At 41.4% G+C, this 23,155-nt stretch overlaps 1 protein-coding gene across 1 annotated transcript in view; it reads left to right on the top strand.

The window, feature by feature from the left end:
- The window catches only part of LOC108572696 (Down syndrome cell adhesion molecule-like protein Dscam2), a 143,867-nt gene extending 125,860 nt beyond the window's left edge, over window positions 1-18,007 (top strand). Inside the window, exons 21-29 of the mRNA XM_017934968.1 lie at window positions 1,358-1,654; window positions 2,477-2,612; window positions 2,709-2,836; window positions 6,500-6,928; window positions 7,428-7,712; window positions 12,769-13,055; window positions 14,767-15,019; window positions 15,135-15,225; window positions 17,590-18,007. Of these exons, the coding sequence (XP_017790457.1) occupies window positions 1,358-1,654; window positions 2,477-2,612; window positions 2,709-2,836; window positions 6,500-6,928; window positions 7,428-7,712; window positions 12,769-13,055; window positions 14,767-15,019; window positions 15,135-15,225; window positions 17,590-18,007 (2,324 nt within the window). The remainder of the gene's footprint in view (window positions 1-1,357; window positions 1,655-2,476; window positions 2,613-2,708; window positions 2,837-6,499; window positions 6,929-7,427; window positions 7,713-12,768; window positions 13,056-14,766; window positions 15,020-15,134; window positions 15,226-17,589) is intronic.
- Window positions 18,008-23,155: the final 5,148 nt, after the last annotated feature.

Here is a 23,155-nt window from a genome sequence, read left to right as displayed (position 1 = left end):
TCAGAAATTCTTAACCGCCGTAATGTAGGACATAAAGAAATTATACTATCAAGCGTAGAAATGAATTCTTTCCACTTTTGGGTGCAATAAAAGTTTTATTTAAAAAAACAGAAAAGCAGATCAATCATCGAAATAATTTGCATTACTCTTAATAACCTTTTGCCATTCTTCTGGCAGCTTTGATTAAATTACGCGAATTCATTTCTACACCTAATACATTAAATTCAACATTTTCCCCACATTTTCTACGCTCTAACCCCTTAACCTATAACAACGAGTCACTCGTGACAGAGATTCTACTCAAGATACGACAAAACTGGTTATATTAACAAGAAAAATTCGTGTTGTAACCACTCGTGACAGAGATTCTACTCAAGATACGACAAAACTGGTTATATTAACAAGAAAAATTCGTTGTAACCCTAACTTTCGTTTTAATTTCTAACACTGAGGATTACCAAATGTAATTAATCTAAAACAGATTAACTTTTGTTGGCTGATACGCTAATGAAACGCTAAATGACTGACGCTTAGATGTATAATCAGAAAAGAAATCATCGGTTAAGGGGTTAATTCTCACCCCCAAAAACTGCTTCCATCGTTATCGTCACTCTAGCTGCATAGGGGAGATTCGTGCAGTACCGGCCAAAGCTAGATCTCGCTTATACTGTTAGTTGACTGCACTATTGATGGAAAAACAAATGAATACTATAGCCCTGAGCAACGTATTCCGGCGATGTTCTTCTTTCTTCAGTATTACCAGAGTTCTAAGACGTTTAACGTTTACGCTGGTGTTCCGTACGACGAAAGTTGTTTTTCATAGCTGCAATGGTTGGGCTCGCGTGGAGTGTACGGATCAAGAAAATATCGATGCCTAAATAAAAGTTCTATTCGATTTTCAAATGATTTTTACTAACATCATTTATTACTCAGACCTTAAAATGTACCAACTAACAATAAGTAGCCGGCCGGTACTGTACGACAATTTTTCGTTCGCTGCAAATTACAACTTTTTTATTTCTACGAATGATTTATCTTTGTGAGAAAATTTAAGAAAAATCATTTGTCCCCTTTTATCAAGCACCGTTTGTACTACAAACGACTTTTTTGAAATTTCATTTCTACCAACATTAGCCCAAGTTATAGTACAAAAACTTAGAGCGGCCGGTACTGCACGACTCTCCCCTACATATCCTACACTTCCGCAAAGTTCCAAATTTTTTAGAATTTCCTTATCAACCAGTCCATATCTCGATCGATCATCGACTCCGAGCAACGTTTTCCTGCCTGCCTATCCGCCCCATTCTCCCGCTCCACTTCCGGCGCAGATATCACGCTGGTTCTTTCTTTCCTCTAGTACCGGACGCGCCGGAGCGCGTGAAAGCCGTGACCAGCAACGAGGACGCTGTGGTGATATCCTGGCTGCCACCGCGACGGCCAAACGGCATCCTCACCAAGTACACCGTTCACATCCGTGTGTTGGACCAGGGCCAGGAGGTGAAGATCACTACGAGCTTGCTGCCTGCGCAGAACCTGCACTACGAGGCGACCGGTTTGAAGCTGCGCGAGTCCTACGAGGCCTGGGTTACAGCCTCGACCAAAGTGGGACAAGGACCTAGCACTCCGGTCATCAAACTTCAGCTAAGCAATACTGGTAAGCCGAATCGTCTGGCTAAACTTTCCTTACGGAAGGAACGTTTCTCTTCCTTCGAATTTACTATCAACCTTCTCGAGCTAAAACCCTCCACCGCTACTTTTCCCTTCCTCTCTTCCAATTCTCCCGCTGTTTCTTCTCCCCGGAGGAATCGGCGAGAGTTGAAACACAGAACTCGATGAGAAACACACGCGGGAAATTGGGCCACTGAACGTGGAAGTTTTATGAAAAAATTCGCCAGACTTGTCCCCGAAGGGAATAAAATACCTACGCGTAATCGTCGGTTTTTTGTTACTCTAACTTGTGTTATTCTCTGGGTAACATCACCTCTTCGTTTCCCCGTAGCTTCTCAAAGGTGAAAACTCCAACGATTTCTCGTGAAACAAGAGAGAGAAAGATACTTGTTCGTAAGAACGTTCTCTAAGCTTGCTCGCTTTGTTAACACACTCATGCATGAGACGTTTAATCGATGCTTCCTTTACGATTCTTCGGGTTTGAGTTGAACCTATGAGGATGTAGAAGTTGATTGAGGTGGTATGTACAGGAAGCTGACTCGAGGACATTTCTGTACTTTAATCGGTCTCTTGTTCACCGATGTTCGATAATTGAAATCGTCCCGCGTTCCTCGAGTTTCGTCTCACGGACGACCTGTTAAAAATTCCTACCTCGGGAGAAACAGTGAGTCGGGTGAAGGAGGAGGTGGTGGAGGAGGAAGGGTAGAGTGGGTGGATGGACGAGGGAAGTTTGGAAAGTGAACTCAAACACGGATCATAGCTGGAGGAAGTTTAACGAAGAGCAAGGATAACCGGGACTTTTAATTAGTTCCAGCAGCTATAATATCGTTCGGAGTGCCGCTCGTGGTGCCTTGGAGGGTGGACGTCAATATGGCCTGTCTCGCCGTCGGTAATCCACGACCGACGGTAGAATGGCGTCGCGGCGACGTAAAGCTCCATCAGAAGTAAGTGTGAACCGTATACGATCGTTTAATATGTGTAGATGTATGCGCGCGTGTGTGTGTGTGAGAGAGAGTGATCGTGGATTTTCAACTCGACAGAAGTGACATCGGACCGGACAACGCGTTAACGCTGAGGAACGTGCAGAGGACCCACGAGGGCAACTATTCCTGCCACGTGAAGAATTCCCTTGGCTCGGACGAAATCGTGTACACGCTGCAAGTACAAGGTAAGTGGAAGGGGATCGCGAGGGGAAACGGATGGTTCTGGTATTTTCGGACTTTTTGGTGTTGCTCTGGAATATTGTATCGTTTAACGCGTTATCTGATATGAATACAGTATACGCGGTTGGAAATGAGGTGTCTCGCGTGGTAGAGTTGATTACGCTTGTTGGGTGGTTATGTTAAAGGTCGATAACGCTGTTGTGCTGTAGAGGAGTATAGTCGGAGGAAGAAATATAGCGAGATCGTAAAATTGGTCAGAAATCCAATTGACAGAATTTTATGCGGTAGCAAACACATGGTTCAGGATCGTGTAATGTATAGTCGGTGAAAGAAATATAGTGAGCTCGTAAAATCGGTTAGGATTCAAAGTAAACATATTTCGAGTGTTCTAACAAAAAATTGATAGAATTTTATGTGAAGACAAGCACCTGGATTCAAGGTCCTGTAATGTATAGTCGGTGGAAGAAATATAGCGAGCTCGTAAAATCGGTTGGAATTCAAAGTAAACATATTTCGAGTGTTCTAACAAAAAATTGATAGAATTTTATGTGAAGACAAGCACCTGGATTCAGGGCCCTGTAATGTATAGTCGGTGGAAGAGATATAGCAAGCTCGTAAAATCGGTTGGAATTCAAAGTAAACATATTTCGAGTGTTCAAACAAAAAATTGACAGGTTTAGGGGAAGACAAGGACCTGAATCTTCAGTTAGTGCCCTAAAATGTATAGTCGGTGGAAGAGATATTGCGAGCTCGTAAAATCGGTTGGAATTCAAAGTAAACATATTTCGAGTGTTCAAACAAAAAATTGACAGGATTAGGAGAAGACAAGGACCTGAATCTTCAGTTAGTGCCGTAAAATGTATAGTCGGTGGAAGAGATATAGCGAGCTCGTAAAATCGGTTGGAATTCAAAGTAAACATATTTCGAGTGTTCAAACAAAAAATTGATAGGATTAGGAGAAGACAAGGACCTGAATCTTCAGTTAGTGCCGTAAAATGTATAGTCGGTGGAAGAAATATAGCGGAGTCGTAAAATCGGTTGGAATTCAAAGTAAACATATTTCGAGTGTTCAAACAAAAAATTGACAGGATTAGGAGAAGACAAGGACCTGAATCTTCAGTTAGTGCCGTAAAATGTATAGTCGGTGGAAGAGATATAGCGAGCTCGTAAAATCGGTTGGAATTCAAAGTAAACATATTTCGAGTGTTCAAACAAAAAATTGACAGGATTAGGAGAAGACAAGGACCTGAATCTTCAGTTGGTGCCGTAATATGTATAGTCGGTGGAAGAAATATAGCGGAGTCGTAAAATCGGTTGGAATTCAAAGTAAACATATTTCGAGTGTTCAAACAAAAAATTGACAGGATTAGGAGAAGACAAGGACCTGAATCTTCAGTTAGTGCCGTAAAATGTATAGTCGGTGGAAGAAATATAGCGGAGTCGTAAATTAAAGCGTTAAGCAGCGGTACCAACTGATGCAATAACACTCAGGGTCGATATGAAGCATTTTATGATCGTCGATTGGGACTGAATCGAAGTTAAGACATACTTCATGCGACACTGATTGAAATTTCTAGCCCTCGCATAAATTCGAGGGAGGCAAGGAACTCGAGCCTTGCTCAGGGCCGTTCGATGTCAACTCAGAATTTCGTCTTCCACTGCAGTATACCTGTTTAAAAAATTTGTTTGCGCCTTAATCGTTGAGAGACCAATACGACAGTTACTATTGAACAGGAAGCGACAAATGTTTAATACCGTACAGCTCGAATGAAAAATTGTAAGCAGAAATTTTAGACATCAATTCACAAATGACGAATGACCCTTGGCGCGGCTACATCAATTGCTGTCGCCGTTTAATGCTTCAATTTACCACCTCACTGTGTATATCGCTTCCACCAACTATACACGTGTAGGTATTTAGAGATTCCTATTTCACGTGTATTTAAATGCGTGTAATGTTTAACGTAATACACGGATACCTGAGTATTTAAGTATATTTATACGAGTATTTTGCGGAAACAAAATATGGATTTACAAATTCCCTGGTTGCAGATAACGGTAACAAATTTCGACATAATACAACGGGAACAGAGATAAGAAAGAGATACATACAGGTGAAATAGAGACCTCTAAATACACGGGTTGTAGCATTGTTACGGTTAATACGCGTGAAATAGGGACCTCTAGCGTGTGTGCTTAACTATCCAGACTACGAATCTTGGATTCTACGAATTCTTGACTTTTGGGGTGACAGCGAACGTGTTAGCTAGCAATCAGATTAATGACGATTTTATTCAGCATTAAAGGGAAAAAATATACAGGGCGGTAAAACAGACGTAAAACAGACCGCCTAATTATTTTTTTAACTACAGTGAAACGAGAAAATTTTTATACATAATTTAAATAATTTCTCTGTCTCCCCTCCACCTCTGGAATCTCTTTGCCCTTGAGAAAATTTTTATACGTAACTTAAATAATTTCGGAAGGTGAATAAGATGGAAGAAAAATTTCTTTTGTCTTCTTTTAATGTCACCTATATTTATTTACATAAATGTATATATTTTTTTCTACTGTATGTTTACTCCAAAGTTTAAAATCGAACGTGAAACTTCCTTTCATTTTTTGCCATTTCTTCCAACGAAAACAATTTTTCTTAAAACTTAATTAGATTACCTCTTTTACCTCCCAAACTTGAAGCTCCTCGAAAAATCTGCTTGAGACATCACCGCCAAGTAAATTTCCTTTCGCACATCTATATATCCCAGTTGTTCAATTTAGAATTTCCGTTGCAATCGCGTGGAAGATGGCAATTCACGTCTACGTGCCGTAAAGGGTTTACTGCTCGTCTCCCGTAACGTTATTCCCGCGGAAGGCGTACAATATCGCGGGTATAACCGCGTTCGGATAAAACGAATCGGGTCAACGGGCCACGTTCGCGTGGAAAAATCGTCTAGCGTGTGTCCCGCGTATTACCAACGACGGCAGACAATGGTAACAGGTCAGCGAGGGGGGCAAGAATACGTCCCGACGATGGAAGGGTTCGTTAAAAGTTACGCCGAACTATGTTCCCGTTCCGGATGGCCGTGCTGTTATTCGCCCATCGAATAATTCGTACGCGAATTCTGAAGGAAACGATGCTGAATACACGCCGTTGCACGATCCTTCGTTACCTCGGACGTCGTGTACGCTACGAAACGATACAATATTTCACCGTCGCAACGTTATACAGTTCGTACGTGACGGGAAAGTTAACGAAAAACATGGTCGAACATATTGTGTCCACGTCGTGGAATAAGTTTCTTCTTCTTTCTTTTTTTTTCACCTGACTTTCCGTCGAGAATCGAAAGATAATTTTATTTCAAGCTACCGAGAAGTTCAGCAAAAACACAATACACAGCTGGAAAGTTTCTGTGTTCTCTGATTTCGCGAATTGTTCATTGTCCTCCTGTAAATTACAAATTCCTCTCAAGTTTCGTCGTAACAGCGACACTTGGTGTACAATTCGGTGAAGTTTCGGTTAGACGTTAAACGAAACCACTTTTCCTCTTCGTGCACCTTCTCCGTTCACAAACTGCTCCCGTTCATTGTTCCGCGCGATTAATCAGTCGACCAGACGTTCCCGCGCGATCAATCCAAACGCGCCAGTAATCGAGCAACTTTGCGCGCAGTCCCGCCAACTCCGCCGACACTGCTGGCCACCGGCACCACAACCGACGCTGTTCAGCTGCAATGGAAGCAGGGCGACAATGGCGGCGCACCCATCAAGGGTTTCCTCCTGGCCTATCGTCGCGAGTTCTCCGAGTGGGAAGAAGTGATGCTGGATCGAAAGGCGAACACGCATCTGCTGGAGGGCTTGCAGTGCGGCACCAGGTACCAGTTCACTCTTGCGGCCTTCAACAGGATCGGCAGCGGGAGCGCGAGTAAAATCGAGACGGCGAAGACAAACGGGACCAAACCGATTTCACCTACGAAGCATCAGCTGATTAAAGTGAATCAGACTTTCGTCACGTTGGAGTTGACGTCCTGGCAAGATGGAGGATGTCCTTTGTTGTACTTCGTCGTGGAGTATAGGAGACAGCCTGGCGATTGGTTGCTGGGTAAGATTTCTTTAATTGATCTTCTGTGTTGTAATTTTTTGTCAACTGTGATTTCTTTTATTTTCCTTTTTTTTATCGATGAAAAGGAATTTGGTGTTTTTCAGAGTTCCTGGAGTAACTAGAATTCTTCCCAACTAAGGTTAACTGTTTTAACTAATATTTTTGAATATCTGAGGAAAGTTAGGCTTTGCAATTTTAAATTATCTGTGAAACAGTTAGGAAAATTGAATTAGGCTACTTCTAAAGTTCTACAAATCACAGATGACATTCCAACTTTGTTTAAATATTTCAATACATTCTGGAAAATGAAAAAATGGTAGATAGGACATTTTAGTTAAAAATAGCAGAATTGCTATGTCAACGATAACGAAAAGAAACATAAAGAGTAGATTGATTGAAAATTTGTACAATACGTATAAACAGAGGAAGATTGATTCTGCTACAGAGCATTAAGAGTGCGCGCAGCCTGTTTGATCGAACTATCGTAATTTGGTTACAGTGAAGAATAACGTGTCGCCACAACCGAGGTTCCCTATAGAGAATTTGGAAACCGGCACTAAATACGAGCTGCGTGTCACCGCGTACAACAACGCAGGTTCCACGGAGGCCGAATACCTGTTCAGCACGCTGTCACCGAGCGGCAGTAATCGAATACACGACGAGCATCCGCCGGAAACCGAGGAGACCTCGTTGTTTTTCGACGCCCACGTGCTGGCGCCCAGCGTGATCTCTCTTTTGGCCGTGTTCCTCGCGGTTGCTGGCGTTTGCTTTTGCTTGAAAACACGTAAGTCCAATTTCTTTTTGATTATTAGTTAACGAACAACGTATTTTTATATTTCCATATATATTCGCTGTGTACGCATGCTGTTACTGTATCGCGTTTGTAAGCAATGTCTGCGCGGCGTTTAAAAGCTACTGAGTTCAAGGGAACATACAAAGAAAATAAAAAAATTTGTAATTAATAAAATTTCACTTTATTAACCCATTTGTGTCATTTGAAAAAAGTGGAAAATAGGACCTTAACACTTTACCGACCGGTAACCTAATAATCGGCTTTTTGCCGCCAACGCTTTTTTACCGACAGCCTATTACTCGCTTTTTTGCCGCCGACGCTTTTTTACCGACAGCCTATTAATCGGTCAAAGTTTGATTTAACATTTCTATAGGTATAAGAAAAAGCGCATATGTTCCCGCGCGAAAGCTTAGAGTCTAAACAGAGCCGGTGTCAGCGACGTATCTGTGGCCGAGTGAGCGGTCGGAAGTGCGTGGGATCTTCAACCGCTATCGGTCGGTAAAGTGTTAATACGACTTTTTTTTGATTAAATTTAATTACAAATATTTCAGAAAGTATAAAGAAAACTTAATATTTCATTAATTTGAAGAATCTACACATAGATTAATTGTTTTGTGCAGTGTGATAGGATTTGAAATGGTCAATGTATATAGCTAGTTGGTAGTTAACGCACTGATAAATTGTTTTTTTCCTTTTATTGGGGGTGAACAAAGTACACAACGCTTCTACAATTTTCTCGATGAAGTTGTTCCTATCAGTATTAGAAAATATTGACACGGTGCAACAAAGCGCGTATATATACGCTTCCGCGATAGTGTCGCGACGCGCTTTTCGTAAATGGTCAACTCGCGTTCGCGACTGTTACCCGCCAAATTGATCTTGGGTAACTGATTTTAAACCGATAGAGCCAGTGAGAGTTGGAGACATATATGTTCGACTCGAGAGCTCGGAGGTATCGGTTTGCTGCTCGAGAGTATCTTTACGAATGTCGGTGTCGATCACCGATTTTTTCTAGAGTCCGCCGTGACTCCCCCGCCAAGTGCAAGAAGGCACGCTGATTGGTTTTTCACGAAAGTACAAATTACCAATCAACGTGCCCCTTATTCGTACCAAAAGCGAAAAGTATTTGAAAGAAAATCGGTGCAAGAAGGCACGCTGATTGGTTTTTCACGAAAGTACAAATTACCAATCAACGTGCCCCTTGTTCGTACCGAAAGCGAAAAGTATTTGAAAGAAAATCCAAGGAAATTCTATAGCGACGACATAATCGTCTTTCCCCCAAAATAAGGAAAAGTTGTGAAACGAGAAGCCTCTTACGTTTTTTCTTATCAAATTTATGAAATTCATCACGAACTTATGAAACGACCATAACACCTGTATCTAATTAAACATAGAACAGACGTGTGAAGTCAAGTGATCCTCCGCGACTCCGACAGAGAATTTCAGGACACATTTCCCGTACGAGCTGGCAATCGAGGAAATTCGCTCGCCATTTGCCCGGAAAATTCAAATTCATTTCTGCGTTTCGATAGACGCACGACCGCGTGCGCGTTCAAATAACCGTACATATAATTAAAATGGACGCGAAGTGGAAGGGAGGATGGCGTGCGCTTCGTTGTATTCAAACAGGAATTTCCGCGTGTCGGTGTCAAACAAAGAAGCAATCGATGTTCAATTAACGATCCTAGTTGGGCAAACATATATTTAAACATATAACCTGCGAAAATCGCGATTCCGCGGTTCATATCGTAACGTCGAAATTTCGTCTCTAGAACCGTGTACGCCGTGAAATTCATCCCGACACGTTCACCTTTACCCATCGCCGAAACTACCTTTCCTAACCATCGTCCTCCACAATTACGTTCGCTGGAACCATACTTCGTCGATCTCTATCGGACTCAACTCAAACTCTTTCTGAAACTCTGCTATAAAATATCCTGGATTGATCGAAGTATGCGCAGGTATATGGTAAACTGGTCGAAGGATCGATCGTTTAAATTTTGCAATGTTTTTGAAGAGTGGATTGAAAAGTTGGTGGTTTGAGTGTGGAAGACTGTTGGTGGGTGGTTGTAATTTTTACTGTGTAACGATGTAGGAAGTTTCGTGGCTTTGTCGTTTTTGTGGAAGTCCGGGGACAATTTGAGGGACCAAAGTGAGAATCGAATTCGTGATCTTCGGTGGGCAAGCTGAGACTCTGCGTGCCCATAGCTAAGGTGTCTTCTTGAACTCTTCGTTGTTGTTACCCTCCTTTTGATGGGTATTGAGGCCTCAGTCACATATTTGGTCATCCTGCGCTAAAATTCGCCCTCGAATGTCATAAAAGCACTTCAAAACTCTTCTCTCTCTCTCTCTCTGGACTCAGTCTCTCCTTGACTCTCTTTCTTTCTGGTCTCTGTCTTTCTCTCTTCTCTCTGTCTTTGTCCCTCTCTCTCTCTCTCTCCCCCGTACTCCTCTGGAATCACTGTCCTCTTTCTCTCTCCCCTGTACTCCTCTGGAATCTCTGTCCTCTTTCTCTCTCTATGGACTCTTTTTCCTTCTGGTCTCTGTCTGTTTATTCTCTTCTCACTCTGAACTCTCTCTGGACTCTGTCTCTCTCTTCTCTCTCACTCTGTTCTCCCTCTCTCTCTCTATCTCTACATTTTAAGGTACACTGCCCCTCTCAGAGGCAACCCACTTAGCCGAAACTCTTCCGTGAGACGTGCAACCCTCTCACACGTTCCCCTCACAACACAATTTCGATTCCTCACCGTCACCGTCCCATGTGCTCCTACATAGATGCCTCCATCACGGCTGAGCCCCCAAGAAATCGAGAAAAAATTTCAGAAACCAAGCGGAAGTACCACCGGTAGCCAAGGCACCCTCTTATCACGCTCCTTTCAACAACGATTACACACTAAAAACTACAAGCACCCACCAACAGCTCTTCATTCTCAAACCACGAACCTTTCAATCCACCCTCCTATTCACATTTGATCGATCGTCGAAAGAAACACGATAGGTCTCGATCGAAGGGCCACGAATCGACGTTGCCGGTGATTTCGGTTCGGATAGGATTTCAGCAGGCGGTGGCAATTTGCATTAAGCTAGAAGGGCGTGCTGGCGCCGTACTCGTGCCACTCGTCGTTATTGAGTAGCTAAACGTCGCAGGATTGTGCTCCAGTTACCTATACCAGCAAGGATACGACTTTCACGAACATCCAGCCTCGTGAATATCGCTTTTTAGTGGATGGAAATCGATTCCTGATTTTCCTACTCTATCCTTCCTCACGTTCCACCTCTGTCTCTTTACACTTTTTCAAGATTTCTCCTCTTTGTTTTCCGAAAGGGAACACACTTACCGCCGCCGACTGTCAACATTACCGCCGGATATTCGCTGAGAGCGATTTGATTAATTAAAAGCCCGGCGAACTAGGCTGACGCGTGCGCTTCGTGCAATTATACTTGGCGTTGTTGATGCTAACGCGCGGAACGACCGACAAATATTTATGCGTCCGCTGCGAGTCGATAATGTCCCGGGGTTTCTCGATCGCTGCGCGGAATTTTGGGTGTTCCTGTTTATCCCTGTTTGTTGCCTCCTGGGCAAATTTCGTCTTGTTCCGGTGTTCCGGGATATAACGTTCGGAACTATTTCTTTTTTCTCATATTTTCGAGCAACGTGTTGGCGCTTAGTTGCACCTCGGGGGCAATTATAAGTTTAATCGACGGGGTCCTTTGTTGGTCGAAAGTTCCCTGGTAGATTGGCAAGGCTGAGCGTCGAAATTCTCTCTGGTAACGTGACGGAGTTAGGTGAAGTCTTGGGGAACGTGGTCTTAGACGGTGCTACGTGGTATCAGAGACCTTAAATTTCGGCACGAACTTGGTAAAAATTGAAGGAAACTTTGGAATCTCATTTGTCAGGAAATACAATGTATCACTTGTAGTTTATCAGTGAAAACGAGTTGTAAACTTGACTTCTGTGATTGCTATGTGGCACTAGAGACTTTAAACTTAGTAAAAAAAGCCAGAAACTTAGTGAGAATTGATACAAATTTTGGAATCTGATTCGTCAGGAAATATGAAGTACCACTTGTACTTTATCGTTGAAAACGCGATGTAAATTTGATTTATACGAAACACTAGACATTTCTGTGTGGTACTAGAGACTTTAAACTTGGTAAAAATTAATATAAATTTTGAAATCTCATTTGTCTGGAAATGTGAAATATCACTTGTACTTTGTCGGTGAAAACGCGTTGTAAACTTGATTTCTACGAAACACTACACATTGCTTTGTGGTACTAGAGACTTTAAACTTAGTACAAAAAGGCCATAAACTTTGTAAAAATTGACATAAATTTTGAAATCTCATTTCTCTGGAAATATGAAATATCACTTGTAGTTTATTCGTGAAAAAGTGTTATAAATTTGAATTCTACGAAACACTAGACATTGCTGTGTGGTACTAGAGACTTTCAACTTGGTAAAAATTAATATAAATTTTGAAATCTCATTTGTCTGGAAATGTGAAATATCACTTGTACTTTGTCGGTGAAAACGCGTTGTAAACTTGATTTCTACGAAACACTAGACATTGCTGTGTGGTACTAGAGACTTTAAACTTAGTACAAAAAGGCCATAAACTTTGTAAAAATTGACATAAATTTTGAAATCTCATTTGTCTGGAAATGTGAAATATCACTTGTACTTTGTCGGTGAAAACGCGTTGTAAACTTGATTTCTACGAAACACTACACATTGCTTTGTGGTACTAGAGACTTTAAACTTAGTACAAAAAGGCCATAAACTTTGTAAAAATTGACATAAATTTTGAAATCTCATTTCTCTGGAAATATGAAATATCACTTGTAGTTTATTCGTGAAAAAGTGTTATAAATTTGAATTCTACGAAACACTAGACATTGCTACGAGGTACCAGAGACTCAAACTTTAGCCATAAACCTAGTAAAAGTTGACACAAATTTTAGAGTCTCGTTCGTTAGGAAATATAAAATATTACTTGTATTTCATCAATGAAAAAGTGTTTTCTATGGAACGACAACGATTACAGACGCTGAAAGATCTGGGCGAGCAAACGATCCAAACTCGCAAACACAGGCTGCGCTGGAGAACAAGCACAACATGGAGCAAAGAGAACAGTACTACGCGACGGTGAGGAAACCGGGCCAGCAATCGCCCTGTCGCGAGGTGAGCGCGCTGGAAAGAATTCCCGAATATTCCGAAGACATTTATCCGTACGCCACCTTCAATCTGCCCGAGCAGGAAAACCTGTCGGCGAACCCGATGCGACAGGCGTTCTACTACGAACGCAGCGAAACGATGCTGCAGGGCAATCAGGTACGAGTACTCAACACAAACACCCGTATAACACCTCGAAAAGAGAAAAAACATCTTTCGAAAGTACTACTTGTTCTTTGTATCGAGATGTATAGTCGGTGGAATAGGTATAACACACTCGTAAATTGGTCAAGAGTCGAAATAAACTTGTTCCGAGTGTTCTAACAAGGAATTGACAGAATTGTGAGGAGACAAGGATTCGAACTCTCAGTTAGGGCGGTATAATGTATAGTCGGTGGAAGAAATATAGCGAGATCGTAAAATCGGTCAGGTGTCAAAGGTCAGATATCATACTTTGAGTGTTCTAACAAGAAATTAACAAGGACCCGAACACTCAGTTAGTATAATGTATAGTCGGTGGAAGAAATATACAGCGAGTTCGCAAAATCAGTCAGAAATCAAAGGGAACGTGTTTCGAGTGTTCGAATAAAGAATTGACGAAATTTCATGCGGAGACAAGGATCCGAATTCAGGGTCTTATAATGTATAGTCGGTGGAAGAAATATAGCGCATTTATAAAATTAGTCAAGAGTCAAAGTAAACATGTCTCGAGTATACTCTCGAGGAATTGACAAAATTTTATGCGAAGACAAAGACTTCAATTCTGGATCGTACAATGTATAGTCGATGGAAGAAATATAGCGAGTTCGCAAAATCGGACAGGAGTCGAAGTAAACATATTTCGAGTGTTCTAACAAGAAATTGACAGGATTATGAGAAGATAAGTACCCAAATCCTCGGTGAAAACCGTATAATGTATAGTCGGTGTAATAAATATAGCGACATGCGACCATTTTATATTTTTCGATTAAGACTGAATCAAACCTGAGGCGTACTTCATCTAAGCTTTCAGGTCCTTATCTTCTCAAATTCCTATCGATACGCTCGAACGTGTAAACTTTGACGTATCACCGTCGCGCTGTATTTCTTCCATCGACTATACATACGCCACCCTTAGTCGTCAGTTACGATCCTCCTATCGTACAAACTCTAAAACAGAATACCATATCCCACCTACGGCTAGATCAAACTACACCACCACTTGACGCTTTAATTTACGACCTCGCTATATTTGTTCCACCGACTTTACTCCTTCCACATCTGTCTCATCTACAGGAAGTAATTTAATCGATCGAAAAACGACGTCTCTGGTCTCCTCTCTCTCTCTCTCTCACACACACCGTACACCATGTTTACGCGGGTAAAAGAAATGTATCTTCATCGACAGACGAGCAGACGAAACATACTATATATGTAACAGTGTGCACGATCGAGCGCGATAGAGAACGAGAGATCAGACTCGATGATGTATTGCTCGTGTACACGTACCCGGATACCCGGAGAGATCAAAGTAGCGTAGTCTCGATGGTTGCGTATAGATGTAAGACGACTTCCGTATGATGTATCGTATTCGAGCTTACGTTGGATTCTGGCTGAGACTTTGCTTCAGAGTAAATGTCTTTTCCTCTCTGTGGTTGGGAAAAACTTGTTACTAACCGTGTGTGCCTGTGTATGTGTATATCTCAATAGGGAATTCTCCTTTTAGAGACACGAACAAAGTGGTAGTTGCAATATTCTCTCCTTCTATTCGTTTCCTTCTATTACGATCATTACCTAAATCTCGCAATACCCGTACCGATATGGCAATCTAATCGTTCTGATAGTACGTATAATTATTCTGTAGAGCATAGATGACTTCTATACGTTGCAGTGCGACATGGACCAGTACACGAAGGTACGAGGAAGAGCGAGACGGAAGTCGAAGTCGTTCAAATCCGAGTCAGAGGAGTACGACACGTTGGGCTCGGACAGCGACACGGAAGTTGGTACCAGCAGTCGTACAGAGTCCTCAAATCATCTGGACGACTCTGGACCAGCGTCGATAATGACGCGATCACCAGGGCCGAACTCGATCGTACAGAGGGAGCAGCGACTAGCCCTGGTCCCGAGGCCGGTTCATCATAGTAAGTTAGTATTCGATTTTCTGTGTCGACGCCGGCAACAGCCTTTAAACAGCATCCAAGTCGCCACTAACGACTCACGTTTCTCGCATCAACGTGTCTCGCGTGCACCTTCCAGATGTGCTGTACCACACGCACGAATCAAGTACATCAACCGAGCCGTCACCAATTTCTGAGAGGAAGACCTTCCCGAGGCTCGAGAAGCAAAGGTACGATCGTTCGGTGGGGAATTTTTTCGATTTTTTTTTTTCATCTTGTGTCGTTTCTTTTCGCTGTTAACCCTTTCGTGCCAAAATTGCTATTTTTAACCCTTTCGTTTGGTGTCGACTATTTCCTTTCTCTCTGGCGTCGAGATTTTTTATCTTGCGTCGTTTCGTTCCGCTGTTAACCCTTTAGTGCCCAAATTATATTTAACCCTTTCATTCAGCGTCGACTATTTCGTTTCTCTCTGTGGCGTCCAGATTTTTATTCACGTTTGACAGAAGTAGATTTTCGAATGATGCTCGAGTTTTCGAGAATTATTATTCAAGCTTGAATATTAATTTAACCCTTTGCGCCTTGAGAATTGAAGAAGGTAACGTGGCTGTTTGAAGCCTTTTAGCGCACTTCTACCTTAATTTAATCCTTCATTTTGTCCTCTGCGCGCTTCCACCTTAATTCAATAAAAGAAATTCGAAAACGGAAGATTTTGCTGCTTTGGTGGAATGTCTACCATCTTCGAAGTGCGTTACTTACCAAAATCCGTCACAGCGAAAGGGTTGAGAATTCGTTATTTATCTAACGATCGTCACGTCTGTAATTGATACTAAATCGAGATCAATTTTTATTCTACTACTCGAGTGTCCTATGAAAGAGTTAACGCGTTTCGTGTCACGCGAGAATTCCAAGTTCTACTAGTTAAGAACGAAGTTAAAAAGTCACATAGAGATATTCAATTATAGGAAAATATCGAAACGGTTGAATTCTTGACACTTTAATCTCCCTTTGCACGTAGATTGCGTTGACTCGAAGGGTATCCTTTTTTCGCTTAATGAAAGTTCCACTTCCGAAAACTGTCGTGCACCATCGGAACGACACGGAACGTGTTAATGGCTACATATGTCTCTAAATGAGTTCTGTCACATGCAAGGTCTTTGGCAGGAAGCTCGAGGATTTGCTCGATGCAGCAAAAAAGCAGCTTTGATAAACATAGATCGATAAATCCATCGTTGCTGACTTATTTAATTTTCCAGTTTCTTCGACTTAACCTGTTAATTGGGTTCAGCTCTCAAACAGAAATTGAATTTCTCTGGTTCATAATCCAAAACGAGTAAAAATGATAACCACTCTTGTCTCATCTTGAAATAGGTAAAGTTTGGGAATCTTTTTCGTAGGTAACTTCTAAATGAAAAATTTCAGTTTTTTCAGAGGATATAAGTGCAACTTTCACTCATACCGATTTATACAGATTTTACCACCTCGCTGTATCGCTTCCACCGACTATACCTTCTTAATACAGACATAAGAGTACACTTCGAAATGAATAATTCTTCAATAAAAAAATTGCCTTCTAAATATTATTACTAAATTATACATGAATAATGTCTTCTATGTACTATTTAACCAATGACGAGTTAACTCATCCTCTCTAGAAAACAGGGAGCCTCAAAGTACAAAAAAATAAAGCTACATTCGTCATTATTACTAAATTATACATGAATAATGTCTTCTATGTACTATTTAACCAATGACGAGTTAACTCGTCCTCTCTAGAAAACAGGGAGCCTCAAAGTACAAAAAAATAAAGCTACATTCGTCAAGTAAATTTTAGTTTTCCGTCACAAAACGTATTAAATATAGACAAACAATGTCTTCTATATATTATTTAACCAATGACGAGTTAACTCGTCCTCTCTACTTAACAGGGAGCCTCAAAGTACAAAAAAATGAACCAACATTGATCGAGTAAATTTTAGTTCTCCGTCACAAAACATATTAAATATAAATAGACAATGTCTTCTGCGTACTATTTAATCAATGACGAGTTAACTCGACATCTCTACTTAACAGGGAGCCTCAAAGTACAAAAAACTGAACCAACATTGATCGAGTAAATTTTAGTTCTCCGTCACAAAACGTATTAAATATAGACAAACAATGCCTTCTATATATTATTTAACCGATGACGAGTTAACTCGACATCTCTACTTAACAAGGAGCCTCAAAGTACAAAAAACTGAACCAACATTGATCGAGTAAATTTTAGTTCTCCGTCACAAAACGTATTAAATATAGACAAACAATGCCTTCTATATATTATTTAACCGATGACGAGTTAACTCGTCCTCTCTACTCAACAGGGAGCCTCAAAGTACAAAAAACTGAACCAACATTGATCAAGTAAATTTTAGTTCTCCGTCACAAAACGTATTAAATATAGACAAACAATGTCTTCTGTGTACTATTTAATCAATGACGAGTTAACTCGACATCTCTACTTAACAGGGAGCCTCAAAGTACAAAAAAGTGAACCAAAATTCATGGAGTAAATTTTCGTCCTCAGTCACAAAACGTGATTCTAACGAACGTTGCAGGAATCAAGGAGCAACGCCCGACATTGGGATGGACGGTCGCGTGCCGGGGATCCTGCGCCCCGTGATGAAGCTCTCGGAATCCGGGATGCATTCGTATTCGAGGGGAGCATCGCCGAGTCAACCGTCGAGGCCTGGCTCCTGCGATCGGCTGGGGAAAGAGCCGAGCCCGAGGAAGTCCGTGGAGTCGTTGTGCCTGCTGGAGGAGCCAGGATCGTCCAGGATGGCAAGGAGGGAAGAGGATTGGGGCAGCGAGCTGTCTACATTGGAACTGAAACCGCCGACAGGTTTCACGGACGCGCACGAAACCAGCGAGGCCGAGTGCGACATCGACATGAAACTGAAGCTCCACAGGAAGAGGACGGGTTTTCCTTCTAACTCGCTCTCCAAATCACCCAAAGACTTCACTATCACTGTCTAAGTGTGTTAATCAAATATTCGACGAAGAAAAAAAAAAAACAAATAACGAAAGAATCGCAAACGCTAAGGAAACGATAAGAAAAAAAAAAAAAAAACATAAATAAACGGTATATCGCATAAGGGATTTTACAGAGACACGTTAAACACGTTTACATACACATACATTACGAAAACACAAGACACGTAAGAATAAATAAAGCTGCCAAAGCATGAGTGTTAATTCAAAAAAAAATAAAAGCGGAAAAAAAGGTAAAAAAAAAAAAGAAGTAATATGAAACGCAAAATGAAAAAATTTCCTCGCCGTTGAGATTGTCGGGATCCCCCAAGGCTTCTCTGTGGATGGATGACTGTCTTTCCGTGTAACTACCGTCGACGATCCATTTACAATAAAGAGGTATTTTTGTAAGAAAAACAGGAAAAAAACGATGGACTATGTCTGGATTCATTTATTTCGTCAACCTTCTCATTTGTAGTGTCGAAGATGTATAAAAAGTTACCTGATGAATTTTACTTAATTTTTTTCGTCTACTAAATCGTCAGGTGAATTTCGTTCGATTTCGAGTTTATATTTATTGATAACAGCTGTGGGCGTTTCGTTGGCGACAATCGAACAGATAGCGGTCACCGAAATTCCCACCGATCTGTGGCTTTTCCAATAGAACGATGATTCGTTAAAACGACAATACGCGGATATAGAGGCGGCCGTAAACGAGACGTCAATCAGCTTAATTGCCTACGCTTATCAGTTGAGCGTCAGCCGCGTTTCCGTGAGACAGAAATTCGATCCTGGAATAAATCTCAGACAGTAACTGCCGCGTTGTGCTGATCGATAAACGAGATACTTGAACGATGTTTAAACCCGTTTTATCCATTCCGCAAGATGACACTCCCATAGTTTACGACGTTAATTAAGCTTGATTAATCGCGTCAAGTTCACTTTGTTTCCCACAGAGATTACCAACGCGATAAAATCTATCGACTTTAATTAACCGTTGGTAAACCTTTACTATCACGTTTCTCTCAATGAAGATTACAACGAAACTTCCAGGAATCTGTGTCGTTGAGATAACGACAGTTGGTGGCGCTAGTTGTCCAACGACTACTGCAAACGCCATCTTTGGGTCGTTATCTTTTCCTCGTGTATTCCAGAAATTTTTGAAAACTCTTTGAAAATTCCACTGCTGATAATTATTACAGTACAACTGCCTAACTCCGACAATCGATTATTAATAAGTTATCATTTTAAAAATAAATATCTTCGAGAAAATTAAAAAATTTATAACAACACTTGACCTATATATATATATATTGATTCTCGAGTGAACGATAAGGGAAATGATAAACTCAAAGGATAATAATGATAAAAGCAACTGTTATCTGTTAATGCACTACGTGGCGTTATATCGAACCGTGCTGATCGACGCAATGAAAACTCACGATTATTTTTCGATAGTAAGAAGTGTATATTACTACAACATACTTATTGGGATATCGATTGCAACAATGATCGCATCGGAGAAAAGGGGTTGGGGGGAGCTTGGAGGGGCAGGGGGATTCGCTACTCTTCTACACGGCGGATACGTATACAACAAAGAAAAAACACACACATATTTAGCTGTGACAATAGTTTGTTCGCGTATCAATACGTGTCGTGTAGTCGCAATTTCATTTTTTTCTCATTTTTTCATTCTTTTTCTCGTTTTCTTTTTTCACCAGGATAGATTACAAGGAGATTGGTATTTAGAAAAAACGGAAACTACTTCTCCATATCTCGAATCGTGGTAGATCGTATCGAAGTCGGGTTGGAACCTAAATTCGCTGGTTACCATCCCGTTTTCTCGTCTATAAAATTATCGTAAAATATGTATATGGCAGTCAAACAATGTTTCGTTTCGTTGATCGTCTAAAAAAAGGGGCGTGGAATGTCTTTTAACGTTTCTTCGTCGTCATCGTCTTCTTCTTCATCTTCTTCTTCGTCTTCTTCTCCTTCTTCTTCTTCTTCTTCTTCTTCTTCTTCTTCTCTGCAGTTTCTTTTTGATTCTCCTTCGTTTTGCTGCTTCTTACACATTTGTTCTTTTTTTTTTTCGTTTTTTCTGTTTTTTTTTTCTTTATTATGTTCACGTAGTTTGTTTAAAAAATCCGCGTAAACGATTGGCAGATTGAGTCGTTGGCAATGTTTCCTTTTTTTCTTTTCGTTCGTTTGCGCAAAAATGGAAGAAAGAAAACCACTGAGGTTCACACGAGCGAGGACAATCGTCAAGAAATCTGAACGAGCGTCAGTTCGACACTTAACATTGAGTATTACGCAGGTAACTGGTTAACATTTATCTCAGTGTGTATACATCCATGCTAGCTTAGTATTTAATTGGTCAAGATACTGTTTAACGGTGAAAAGGACATACGTGTATCTCTTTATTTTTTTTTTTTTCCTTTTTGCTTCTTTCCGTGCAATTTATCTCGCGCTTTTTTCTTTCTCGTTTAGGGATCTCCGTCGTTCGGAGAACAACCGGAAGCTCGTACGATCGTGAAAAGTGAAACGCGTCGCCGGTATCGATCGTAAAAGCTGCCGATTCTTCTCTGAACTAATACGATCTTCCAAAATTTGCAAATTTGTTTGTACTATGTCGAATTGAAACGTATTGCGTGCTGAATCGTAACGCAACTGCAATTCGTTAAAACCCTCTGGCTGGCGAACGCGAAGAGAATTTCCATTTTGCGATTACTAATTAGAAAATGCTATCGTTTAGAAAAATCTAGAATGCTCGCGAACGACGTTCGCCAACTAGATACACGAAGACACACGATCCGGTGAAAAAGGAATTTTCCTCGTCGATGGTAAACACATTTTCACGATTCTGTTTCGCGTTTCTCTTCGTTTCTGTGCAGTTCCGTTACGACGTCGCCGTGCTAGCAGAAATAGCGTGCCATCGAAGAATTTCAACGGCTCAAGGAACGAGAAGGGTTTCTTTTTTTTTTTTCTGAGGTGGCCATCGTCCGCCGATTAGGCTAATTGTAATAGTGAAACGCGTAGTCGAAAGTCGTTTAACGCCACACTTCGATAGGGGGGCAAAAAAGCTTCTGGGTCTTTAATGTGTGTATGTATGTACGTATGTGTGTGTGTGTGTGTGTACATCTCTCTCTTGAATATGTTACCTCGTTTCTTTTTTTCTTTTTTTTTTTCGTTTTCTAGAGCCGCTACGCAACGTCGTCCGATCGTCGATTAGCTGAATGACAGTTAATGCTTGTTTATTTAGTGTACACGTGAAACATCATGGATACGTATATAAAGAGCTCTCTTATCGTAGGCCTGTGCGAATACTTGCATTCAAACGTCGCGCGTCGTCGATGCCGCGGAAAACATACTAACGCCGAAAGGAAACGATCGTTAATGGTACAATATAATCGTAAGAAAACACCGTCTTCCTATCGGTCGCGATTTCTTCTCTCATTCTATTCTTCTTTTCTCTTCTCTAATTCGTTCGTTCGCTCGTTCGTCGTATTGCAGTCTTACAGGTGGGTGTGACAAATTTTGTCAACACATACCCAGCGCGCGGATTCCTTAATTCGAGCGAATCTCAATTAAACAACGTTCGAGCCGATTAATTTTACACTTCTAACCGCTATTTAACCGTTTCTCTTTTTGCCCCGGATGATATTTTTCTTTTCTTCTTCTAACGACTAATTTTTCTCTCGGTCGAATGTACGATCAAAAAAGCGTTCGACTTTTCTCTACCACGTTTCTATCGCGTTCCGAACAAATTTCGCCGCCACTTTTCCTTTTCTCTCTCTCTCTCTCTCTCTACACACCACTCCTTCCTATTTAATCGTCACGCACGAGAATATATTTACTTGTGTTCGCCGATTTTCCGTAGGCCCTCGATACGCGCGTGCTTCACGCACGTTCGTTTACACACCTTTTTTTTCCTTATCGAACACTTATCTCCTATCATCGATGGCTGCGTCTGCAGTCCGTTCATCGCACAGTTCGGGAAATTCCACCGCGATTTTGTTCGATCCCGCCCCGTTCGACGTTCAATCGGTCATTTTGCAAACAAGAAACGTTACAACGGAACTACGCGTTGTATGAACAATGGTTAGAACAAAAGGAAAAGAACAATATTGAAGCGTTAAACAGTTTAATGGATAAAGACAAAAAATCAACTGGAGATTTTGAAGGGGAAAAAAAGAGAGAAGACCAACTTAGAGAGAGAGAGTGGGTAAAAAATGAACGGTGAAAGGAAACGAAACGATGGAATATAATGAATTACCAACGACATATTTAGGTTTTTCATAGTCCGCACTCCCCCAACCCACCCTCCTCTCGAGCAAACGAACAGCCGTAAACGCAGCCACGCGTTCATTTACATCCTTCTTTGTCCCTGCGTGGAAATAAAACCTCGAACGCATCGAGTACAGAGAAAGAACGAATTTGTTTTGGGAACGGTTGTGAGTCAACGCGTTCTTCCCGCGACAAACGTGAGAACGGAAAACGAAATGAACAAGGAAAAACGTGTGCGTCGTCGATTACGATTGTGTTATGCTGACTAGAGTCTAAATTATCCTTCTATACACACCTATCTCTCGTTATCCTCCCAATTAATTATGTATAATATTTATATATGTATAAACGATGCTTCGTCGATCGACTGGTGTGTCTCAGGCACAGAGAAATCGATCGATCCACGCGCATCCTCGTTGCACACTTTTACTCTTTCTCTCTCGCATACACGCTCTCTTAATCTCTCATGTGTTCATGTCGTTCTCTTGTATCCGTAATAGGTACACTCAGAATTTACGGTGCTTATCGTAAAATACAGTACAGATTCGCAGTTCGAGGACGTTCGATAGAGGTACCGAAATGGCGACCGTTGATGGAAAGGGTGAAAAGCGTGAATTCTCCCATTCGTCTCTTTCCCCTCGTGTTCTATCATCGAGACTGAGACTTGGAATGACGGTGTCCGCGCGATTAGCGAATTACCAAACTATCACACGGCTCAATTCTCGAGAGGACACCCACGATATATGAACAGATGGTGTGTTTATGTGTATGCGCGTACATGGACGGTTCCTCCATCGAGATATCTCTTATCGCCGGGCTCGAAGCGCGAAGTTACAATGTGTAGTCTTCGCTCATATCATAAATATCTGA

This window comes from Habropoda laboriosa, unplaced genomic scaffold, assembly GCF_001263275.1.
Source record: "Habropoda laboriosa isolate 0110345459 unplaced genomic scaffold, ASM126327v1 scaffold22, whole genome shotgun sequence".
Taxonomy (NCBI): Eukaryota; Metazoa; Arthropoda; class Insecta; order Hymenoptera; family Apidae; genus Habropoda; species Habropoda laboriosa.
Note: the sequence above shows the minus strand (reverse complement) of the source record. Positions and strands in the feature narration are given on the sequence as shown.